Raw genomic sequence first — 11,081 nt, forward strand, 5'->3', positions numbered from 1 at the left:
TAGGCATAAACCACAAATTGTCTTTACATGGCAGGACACCTTATGCACAACTTGCCTTGTCCCACCAGCCCAGGAGCAGTGCCAGGAACGGGTTAGGGTGCTGGCTGCTCATCAGTATCCCAGCAGAAACTCCTACTCTGTGGTTCTTTGTATGTGACCTGTGCAGTAATGACATGGATCCTGTTGGTCTCCATGGGAATGTGTCTTCCTGGCCTGTGTCAAAATGAGTGTGCCCAGCAGGAGTAGGGCAGTGCCCCCTGACTCAGCACTGGGGAGGCACTTGAGCACTGAGGTGAATTTTGGGTACAGTGGGATAGGGAAGAAGGACACTGAGATGGTGGAGTGGGTCCAGAGAAGGGCAAAGCTGGGGAGGGGTCTGGGGAACATGGCTTGTGAGGAGCAGCTGAGGGACCTGGGGGTGTTTAGTCTGGAGAAGAGGAGGCTGAGGGGAGACCTTCTGGTGCTCTACAGCTCCTGACAGGAGGCTGGAGTGAGGTGGGAGTTGGTCTCTTCTCCACTGGAACAAGCAATAGGACAAGAGGCAATGGGCTGAAGTTGCCCCAGGGGAGGTTTTGATTGGATACTAGGGAGAATTTTTCTCCTGGCAGAGTGGTGAGGATTGGCCCAGGCTGCCCAGGGAGGTGCTGGAGTCCCCAGCACTGGAGGGGTTCAGAAACATGTAAACATGGCACTAGGGGACATGGTGTAGTGGTCATGGTAGTGCAGGTTGAACTTAATGATCTTGGAGGTCTTTTCCAACATTAATGGTTCTATGGTTCTATGAATAAGCCTGTAGATTGTGAGGAAGCACTGTAAATATCACACTTCAGGGTTGGGGACTTCACCACTGCTCTGGGCAGCCTGGGCAGAGCTGGACAGCCCTCAAGGGCAAGAAATTGTTCCTCAGCTCCAACCTCAACCTCCCCTGGGGCAACTTGAGGCCCTTTCCTCTTGTCCTGTCCCTTGTCCCTTGGGAGCAGAGCCCGACCCCCCCCTGGCTCCAGGCTCCTGTCAGGAGCTGTGCAGAGCCAGAAGGTCTCCCCTGAGCCTCCTTTGCTCCAGGCTCAGCACCCCCAGCTCCCTCAGCTGCTCCTCCCCACACTTGGGCTCTAGACCATTCCCCAGCTTCGTTGTCCACCCTCCAGCCACTCCTCTTGGAGTGAGGAGCCCAAATCCAAACCCAGGGTTCAAGGTGCAGTATTCAGGTAGATCTGAGTGTACATTAGTGCTTTTTATCCTTTTGTCCTCCACTTGGCCACAGTGGGGCATATTCAGTCCAAATTGCCCAGTGTTGGAAGATTTCAGGGTAGTGTTCCAGCTCTCCTTGTGCATGTGCACTTCTTGTTTCTCAGGAGAAGCCTTTGGCTTGGGTCAGTGGTCAGGGTGGGTGAGGAGCAGTTGGGTAGAGGAGTCTCACTGTAATTTTCTGACGTTCTGCACACTGCAGTGACTAGTTAGCCCTTCCTGTCTCCAAAACTAGTCTCTTTGGCCTCTGTAGGAGACTTTCCTGTTCTGCAGCAGTTCTGTCTCTGGGTGGACAAAATCCTCACTCAATCCTTTCATAGCAGTAGAGTGAGAGCTGCAGCCCTTCCACTGGGAGCTGCTCATCTCCAGGGGTGAAGAGTTGTGCTTTCAACAGCAGTCACCTCTGTTGCATATGGGATGTATCTAGAAGAAAAATAGGAACTTGACAGGCAAACTGTCTCAAAATGCAGTTCCTGTGGGTTCAGGAACCATTTATTCCATTTTTAAATAAGTTTTAACTTTATGTTGTTGCACCTCAACATGAAATACTCGTGTAAAGGCTCCACTTACACAATGATCTTTTCTCCCCCCCAGGAAAGAAATTAAAACTCTTATTTACCCCAGCAAAAATTCAGCTCTGAAGACAAAATAGAAAGGAGCTGAATGTTTTCATAGTGTATGTGTGCTATTTGAATTGTATATTTAATAAATCCTGTGCATTGTAAGTTTTAGGCTTGGCTTAACTCCTAAGTCATGAAGGGAGAGGATCCTTTGTAGTTTCAGAGTTATTCATTTTTTCCAATACTTGATCTTCAGTTAAAGATGGGAAAGAAGCTTAGAAAGCAAAACATTCCAGGCCTTCTATTAATCTAGAAAAATATATTTCTTGGCCTCACATAACTCACAACTTGATGAATAAAAAATTGCAAATTGCTGCCCAATTTTGCTGAAGTCTCCTGTGAAAAATTGGAACCATGCTTGTGCTGGTCTCAGGAGTGACTCTGGGCTGGGTTGAATTCCTTGGAAATCAAGCAAATGACATCTAAAAATAAACTTCAAAATCAAAATTTATGGAAATATTAAACCTGCCCAACCAGGTCCTATGTCTTTTCTTCAGCAGTGCCCTTGAACAAAACTTTCTGGTGGAGCAAAGGTTGGGATTGGTTTTTACCCAACAATTCTCCAATGAAATTTGGTGAAAAAGAAATAAGGAAATTTTTCTTTGCCCTCTCCATTTATTTGTGTAGTAGGATTTGTGGGCTTTTTTTTTTTTTCTTTCAGAGAAAGATTGATTTTATCTTCTACAATGATTTTATCTTCTATGAAAGATCTTGGAGGACTCTGTAGATCTTTCCAGCAGGTTGACTTTTCTGTCTTAATTGCATAAAATTGCACAAGCTGCCCCTGGGACCTTAGCCCCTGAGATGATCCCCTTCACTTTACCCAGTTTAAGTGCTAGGAATTGGCCTGGCTTCTGCTTTTGTTCCTTTGATTGCTCTGTGGGTTAAATGTTTCTTAGCTTGGTTGGTTTTTTCATGCTGCCTAAAGGAAGAAATTACCTGAGAAACCGAGTGAAAAATGGAGCAGAACTTATAAATGTTATGCTAATAGAAAAAGATGGAATAATCTCACATTCTATTAAAGGAGAAAAACAACCACAAATCCTTAAGCTATGATGAGTGAAAAATATTTTTAAAAACATGGGTATCTACCCTCTAGGAACATAATTGCAATAAAAGGGGGGGAAAAAAAGAAGATAAGTCTCTGTTCTCAGTGATACTGGTTTGGGGCAAAACTGTATATAATTCACAATATAAACAGATAAAACTTCAGCTTGTTAGGCAGTGAAAAATTCCACTAGTAAAGGAGAATCCTAGAATTGGTTTGGTTGGAAGACACCTTTAAGGTCATCAGGTCCAAGCTTTAACCCATCCCTGCCAGGTCCCCACTGCCCCGTGTCCCTCACACCACATCTCCACGGCTTGGAAACCCCTCCAGGGGTGGGGACTCCACCACTGCCCTGGGCAGCCTGGCACAGCCCTGGGCAACCCTCCAGGGCAAGAAATTGTTCCTCAGGGGCAACCTCAACCTCCCTCAACTTGAGGCTGTTTCTTCTTGTCCTCTCTCTTCTTCCTTGGGAGAAGAGCCCGACCTCCACACCATAATTATATGTCTCCCTGTGGTTATTAAAGTACTTTGGGATATTTCAGGCAGGAAAGTGTTACCTAAGTTGAGTCATTGATGGCACTGAGAAGCTTTTCTGACCAGCTCTTTCCTTAATCCTAGCCTGTGATCGGTGGTCTGTCCTTCCCCGCCCGGCGCTCCACCACGACGTCAACAGGTTTGGACACTCTGCTGTGCTCTACAACAGGTAAGGCTGCAAACAAGCTTCTGGGATGTTGATGGGTTTTGTGGAGAATGGTTTGGGTTGGATGGCACCATAAGGGTCACCTAGTGCCAAGTCTCTTGCCATGGGCAGAGACACCTCCTGCTAGATCAGGGTGTGGAAGGTGATATCTCAGTGCACTTGTACCCCTGTGTGTCTGTTGGTGCATGTGTGTGTTGTTACACCTGGATCAGTAACTCTGGGGGAGACCAGAGGGTTGAGGATCTGTTGTAAACATCTCAGAGTACTCAGATCTTCAGTCTTGTAATGCCTTCAGTATCCCCAGCCCTTCTTCTCCACTGGACTAAACCCCCAGCTCACTTAGGGATTTCAAAAATCTCTTTTTTGTTTCCTATTTCTTTTTCCTATTTTTATATGTATTTATATTTCTTATTTACTTCATAATTTCATGGATTTCCATTTCTTATTTAGCTTCCCTGACAACTTCCTTCTCCAAATCACACCTTAGTGTTTCTAAACTTGCTTCAGTTCCCACGACTTCTCCTGGGTGCTGGTTCTTTGCACAGTATTTAGGTGAAATCCTAGGTGAGATTTCTACTCCTGAGCATCATATCCCTGGAGTAATAGCTGTGCTCTCAGGTGAGCAGCAGTTACTGCAGCTGAGTTTGAGAAGTGATATTTCTCAGGAACTTTTTGTTCTGGTTCCTTTATCCTTTGAGGATACTTTCTGTGAATCCATAACATTCCTTAAAGCTCAGTTTAAGCCAGGCAGAGAACTGTCACTGCCTTGAAAAGGAAGGTGTGCTTCAAGATATTCCTTTTATCTCTCCAATCTTCCTCACTACCTACTCCTTCCACTGTGTGCTGAAGACCAGCCGTGCATTTGTTTCCATGAAGGGCAACTAAGCCTGTGCATTAGTTCTCATTCTAAAACAGGATGAAAATCATCTTAAAACCACTTATTATTCCACCAAAACTTTTCTTTTTTATTACATTAACTCTTCTTTACTCTCTTTTTTTTTAATCTGCCTTTACAAACATGGATGTTCTTAACTGGGATTTTTGTCTAACGAATGAAATATGTTTTGCCTGAAGGAAGGTTTAAAAAAAAAACCCTGCAGTATTATTTTGTTTGGGGATTTGTGGCTTTTTTTTTTTTCAAGTTGACACGATGACTCTTGCTAAGGACCATGACAATAACTGTGGTTTTGTCACAGCAGTGTAGCAAGATGTGACAACACGGAATTGTTTGGTCACAGTTTCTGAACGCTGGTTTAATGGTGTGAGACTGTGGCCCTGAGTTTTAGCCTTCCTCTCTTGCCCCTGTTCTTTGCAGGAGGATCCCACGTTTCTGCAGCATTTTAGATAGAGCCACATTGAGCAGGTGTCACCCAGAGCTTTGGCTGAAGGTCCCTCCACGACCTTGGATAGGTTTGACTGTCTCAAGACCCCTATGTTGAGATTCTCCAGCTTCCCTGAAGCAGAGGAGCTTAGTTGACCTTTTCTTCAGTGCCTTCCTTAACCAAGAGCTATTTATTGGGATTTATACATGTTGGGGTGTAACAAACCACTTTGCTCACACCTTGGATCACACTGACTTGCAGCAGCACGTGGTTTATGAACACGGGCTCAAACATTTCTCTCTTTCCTTCCCTTTCTTCCTAGCACCATGTACGTATTTGGAGGCTTCAACAGCCTCCTCCTGAGTGACATCCTGCAGTACACACCTGAGAGGTGTGAAGCCTTTGAGAATGAGACCTCCTGCTGGAGAGCTGGCCCCGGGGTGCGCTGCGTGTGGGCCTCTCCTCGCTGCCTCCCCTGGGAGCTGGCCACCCCGCAGCTGCAGCAGAAGGTCTTCGAAGACTGTCCTCCCAGGCCAGGTATGTGTCACCTCCTTCCTCTTTTCCTTCCCAAAAGGCACGTAGGGTCTTCTTCTTTTCCATGTTCTGCCTTGCCTTAGTTGTGTGCCATTACCAGACCAAGTTGAAGCTGGGGGCTCTGTAGTTGTGCTTCCATACATGCCTCGGGACACCTTCCTCTGACCAAGTGGCTGCAGCCTCTTGGGAGATGTTTCCACCTCTCCTTCCCCCTTGCTTGTTCATTAGATGTTTTTATTCCTACTGTACTGCTGTAGTCACTTTCATATCCCAAACAGAGATCTTTAGTCAGGAATCAGGCCTGGAACAGTGCTCTGTAGATGTTTGCTCCAAGAACTGACCTTGTGAGAGCCAGCAACTTGGTGATGAGCACCACAGGGCAAGGGAGGTAGATCTGGGCCCTGTGGTCTTATCCTGGGCCCTTCAAGAGGGACAGCAGGGCAAGTGTTTTAAGAAAAGTTCCTTTAATTCTCCTTCTACAGAATGTTATGGACAGGAGCATGCAAAAAGAACATTTATTTTAAGGTCTCATTCCTGTCTTCTCCCTTATGATAATTTTTAAACAACTTTTCAACGCCTCATCCCGACGCGTTCGTTGCTCTGAATTGAATTATACGAACCTTGATTCTGTAATAGATGGCAGCCTTTAATTATTTAAAAGAAATTGATGTAAAGGGACATTGCTTTGATGGGCTCTCAACGTACAATAAATTTTCACACAACTCAGGCAATAAGCAGTTGGAAAGATGAAGTGGAAAGTTCAGGCTTTGCATGAAAACGCTTCACGTAATTGAAGGCCAGGCTTGCAGCAGAGCAAGTCTGTGGTGGGAGATGTTCAACGTCCTTGGGAAATGTCCTCTGGCATCATCTGCATGGGTGTTGACTGGGCATCCATGCTTGGTCTTAGCTCATGAGCTTCCAAGTCTTGCTGTGGTTGCTGCTGGTTCTCTCAGTTGTAAGTAGTGGCTAACAGGAAGTCTACAGGCGCTGCTGCTTGGTTGTATCTTTGAACTGTATGTAATCAAGAGCTCTGTCAGGAAATGCCTGTTTTTGGTCATGCAGGTTTTTTTCTTTAATAGCTGTAGACAATGAAAAATGTGATCAGATTACAGACTGCTATAGCTGCACAGCAAACACAAACAGCTGCCAGTGGTGCACTGACCAGTGCGTCTCCATCCATAACAACTGCACAGAGGAGCAGGTAATGTCTCTCTAATGCTTCTGTAGCTCAGATTTAGCCTTGGAAATATCAAACGTCCAGCTGCCTTCATCTGCCAGTCTTACAGCCCCTGTTGTTTCATTATTTCCAGTGCATGTGTAGCTCTAAAACTGCTAACATGCTGAAATCTGTTTTTTTTTCAAGTTGATCCAAGGGGTTTTCATGAGCCTCTTCCCTTAAGTTAGGAGGCTGGCTCTGGGCTAGGTTCATGGAACACACACAGACATTTGGGTTTGCCATCAGTAGAACCTTTCCAAGTGAAAAAAAACCCACAAACTAATCCTTTTGTTAAAGCTTTAGTAAGGAAAATGTGTCAGATGGTGGCTTGGGGCAGGATCCTGAACACACAGACCAGGCTGTGCCCAGTGTCCCAGCTGTAGGTGCAAAGTGTGAGGTGCAGTGTGGTGCTCATGGCTGGTCTAGCCCAGCCTTGTTGGATGGGAAGAAGCCTCACTTCTGCTCTTTATTTCAGGTTCCTATTACTCTCTATGACAACTGTCCCAAGGATAACCCAGCCTATTACTGTAATAAAAAGACAAGTTGTAAAAGCTGTGCCATGGATCAGAACTGCCAGTGGGAGCCCAGGAATCAGGAGTGCATCGCGCTGCCAGGTAGGTGCTGCTTGAAATTGTGTGAGGAAAAACATCCAGTTCACCCTGTCCAAAATTGGGGTGTTTTCTTTTTAAATTTATTTGGTTTATTTTACCCCCAAATATGTAATCTTGTAGTGCTAAGCTGGAGTGGAACAGAGAATCACAGAATGGTTTGGGTTGGAAGGGAGCCTAAAGATCATCCAGTTCCAACCCCCTGCCATGGGCAGGGACACCTCCCACTAGAGCAGCCACTAGTTCATGTTGCTCCAAGCCCCATCCAACCTGGCCTTGAAGACACCCAGTGACAGAACCTCCACAGCTTCCCTGGGCAACCTGGCCCAGGGTCTCAGCAGCCTCACAGTGAAGAACTTCTTAGTTTCTAACCTCAATCTTCCCTCTTTCCAGTTTGAAGCCATTCCCCCTCATCCTGTCACTACAAGCCCTTATAAGAAGTCCCACCCCAGCTCTCTTGTAGGCCCCTGTTCAGGTAATGAAAGGCCACAATAAGGTCTCCCTGAAGCCTTCTCCAGGCTGAACAACCCCAACTCCCTCAGCCTGTCCTCACAGCAGAGGGATTCCATCTCTCTGATCATCTTTGGGGCCTCCTCTGGATCCACTCCAACAGGTCCATGTCCTTCTTGTGTTGGGGGCTCCAGAGCTGGACCCAGTACTCCAGGTAGGGTCTCACCATTGTGGAGTAGAGGAGTAGAATCACCTCCTTTGACCTGCTGTCCACACTTCCAGCAAATTCACAAAGTCTGATGGAATATTTTTCAGTCCCAACTGAAGAGGGCTGTGATCATTTTTGTCATGATTAGGCTGGGTTTCATCTCTCTCTTTTCATTTGCTAAAAGCAGTACTGTTGATATAATAGACTTCTGCAAGATATTACATTTAATAATGCATGCTATTTAATTTTAGAAACTAGAATTGTGCCAAAGTGTAATGACACATACTGGAGGAATTAGGCAAATAGCACCTAAAATGGGTAAGGAAAATTCTGTTATTAGAGTGTTTCCAGTAGGAGCTCATAGAAACTGACTGTTAGTCTCTCTGTAGTAACATTTTTTTCTTCCTGGTGACTGGGGAAGAAATACAGAATCCTTAGTGGTTAAATATACAGTTAATAAAATATAGACAAAGGGAAAAAAAAACCCAAAACAAATAAACAGGAGCTTTAGTGGGCATGGAAAGCCTTCCTCTAGTAACTCCTGTAGGTCTGGAGATGTCCAGGTCTGGTGTTTGCTAGTCTGGAAGGTTAAAAAAATAGTAGAGACTTTGGAGAAGAGCCATGAGAGCAAGGAAAATATCTTTTTATGAGATAAAGAGCTTAGTCTGTTTAATTTGTTGTAGAAGAAGGGAAGACTTGATCATATGTGTAAAAAGCCCATCTGAAAAATTGACACTTGAGAGCTTTCCAATCTGTTGGATAAATCTAAACTGAGATGTTGGAGCCAGACATCAGCTCTGCAGGAATTCACACTGAAAATGTCTATCAGGTTTTAGTTGTAAGAGGAATAATTAAGCCTGAAGTGTGAGGAGTTCTTCAGCAGTGAGCATGGCTGTGCCCACAGTGAAATGGGGATGGCAGCCTGGATCCATGGCCAAGGGATGGGCTTCAACAAGGCCAAGGGCTGGGTCCTGCACTTGGGTCACAACAGCCCCCTGCAGTGCTCCAGGCTGGGGCAGAGGGGCTGGAAAGTGCCCTGCAGAATAGGACCTGGGGCTGTTGGTGAACAGCCAGCTGGAGATGAGCCAGTGTGTGCCCAAGTGGCCAAGAAGGCCACCAGCATCCTGGCCTGGATCAGCACTGGTGTGGCCAGCAGGAGCAGGGCAGGGATCATACTCCAGGACTGGGCACTGGGGAGGCTGCACCTCGAATCCTGGGGTGGCGGGAGCATGGCCAGAGAAGGGCAACGGAGCTGCTGGGGAAGGGTCTAGAGCCCAAGTGTGGGGAGGAGCAGCTGAGGGAGCTGGGGGTGCTGAGCCTGGAGCAAAGGAGGCTCAGGGGAGACCTTCTGGCTCTGCACAGCTCCTGACAGGAGCCTGGAGCCAGGGGGGGGTCGGGCTCTGCTCCCAAGAGACAAGGGACAGGACAAGAGGAAAGGGCCTCATGTTGTACCAGGGGTGATTTGGGTTGGACAGGAGGAAAATGTTCACTAAAAGGGTTGCCAAGCATTGGAGCAGGTTGCCTGGGGAGCTGGTGGAGTCCCCATTCCTGGAGGTATTTGAAAGATGAAGAGATGAGGTGCTGAGGGACATGGTTTACTGGTGGATTTGGTAGTGCTGGGTTAACAGTTGGACTTGATGATCTTAAAGGTCTTTTCCTACTGAAACAGTTCTGTGATTAGTCCTGGAAGTTGGATGCTGTGGACAGAATTGGCCCAACAGTCCTCTTGTGTCAGAAGATATCCTGGGGTTGGACTAGATGACCTTCAAAGGTCCTGTCCAACCCCAAACTGTGTATGACCCTATGAAACGTTCTGTGATTGTGTCCTAACAGCTGGGGTTGAATAAGTGGCTTTAAGGCATCAGCAAAATACTCACTTGTTTTCCTTTGCTCTTCTACAGTGATTTGGAACTAGATGATCCTTAAGGTCCCTTCAACCCAAACCCTTCTATGATTTTACTACTCATGTTGTGGGAAGTGCTGCAGATAACTAAACACTGATGTCACACTTCAGGTCCCCTAAACAACTTCCCTTTTCCACCTCCATTATTATAACAAAAAAGATACTTTTGAGCACTCTGCTAAGACCTGGAAGGACTCCTCCTTCAGTTTGAATCTTGTGAAGGCCACTTGCATCTCTGGGTTTTCTCTCTCTTTTTTTTCCCCCAGAAAATATCTGCGGAACCAACTGGCATTTGGTTGGCAACTACTGCTTGAAAATAACCAATGCAAAGGAGAACTATGATCATGCCAAGCTGTCCTGCAGGTCCAACGGTGCGTTGCTGGCCTCTCTCACCACCCAGAAGAAGGTGGAATTTGTTCTAAAGGAGCTGCAGAAGATGCAGTCCTCGGTGAGTGCTTCTCTTTTCTGTCCCCTGAGTAATGAAGCTGTGACTGTGGAAGAGTCCTTGCTGTGCTATTGTGTGAGACATGCCTCTTAACTGCCAAGGACTGAGTTTTTCTTTTTTCTTTTGAAATTCAACACACCCTCTGGGTGCTGTTGAACTGAAATTGGAGAGGATGTAAATGGGAGAGATAAATACAAACATCCAGGGTGCCTCAAAGGCAGCAGCTCACTCCAGTACTGGAATCACACCCGTGTCTCCTGGGGGACACAGGACTGCAGCAGGAGCCTTCTTGTGACTGGAACACAGATTTTATAAAGAAAGGTCCCTTTGGGGCACCAGAGGTGTTTAATGTAAAGCATTTAAAGTTATTTATGCCAGTCAGAAAAGCAGCTCTACAAACGTCAGCGAGCTGCTTGGCTTATTTGGAGTTATTTCTGTTTGATTCAGTGGCAGGTGCTTTTCTGTGGGAGCCAGCAAGGAGCAAATTGGAATCTGGCCTTCTTGGTACATCAATAAAATCATCTTGTTTTTCTTCCAGTCCCTGGTAGAAGCAGGGAGGTATTTGGGGGGGGTTTGTAAGTGATGCTCAAGCCCTAACGTGGCTTTGCTGAGATCCTGGTTTAGGCTCCAGAGCTCCTGTGGCACATCAGAATAAGTCCTCCTGGATCCCAGAAACCACAGTGGGAAGGGCTTTTCCTAGGAAAAATATGACTGGAGGCAATAGGATTGCTGCTTTCCAGAGGATAACAGACTTCAGTGCTAAAGAGAAATATTCCCCTGCT

At 46.3% G+C, this 11,081-nt stretch overlaps 1 protein-coding gene across 1 annotated transcript in view; it reads left to right on the forward strand.

Moving 5' to 3' along the window:
• Positions 1-11,081, forward strand: part of ATRN (attractin) — a gene marked incomplete at both ends in the record, with an annotated part of 26,007 nt that overhangs the window by 13,291 nt on the left and 1,635 nt on the right. The window contains 5 exons of the mRNA XM_008945578.1: positions 3,532-3,616; positions 5,258-5,472; positions 6,549-6,670; positions 7,161-7,299; positions 10,121-10,302. Coding sequence (XP_008943826.1) covers positions 3,532-3,616; positions 5,258-5,472; positions 6,549-6,670; positions 7,161-7,299; positions 10,121-10,302 — 743 coding nt within the window. The remainder of the gene's footprint in view (positions 1-3,531; positions 3,617-5,257; positions 5,473-6,548; positions 6,671-7,160; positions 7,300-10,120; positions 10,303-11,081) is intronic.

This window comes from Merops nubicus, unplaced genomic scaffold, assembly GCF_000691845.1.
Source record: "Merops nubicus isolate BGI_N331 unplaced genomic scaffold, ASM69184v1 scaffold7428, whole genome shotgun sequence".
Lineage (NCBI taxonomy): Eukaryota > Metazoa > Chordata > Aves > Coraciiformes > Meropidae > Merops > Merops nubicus.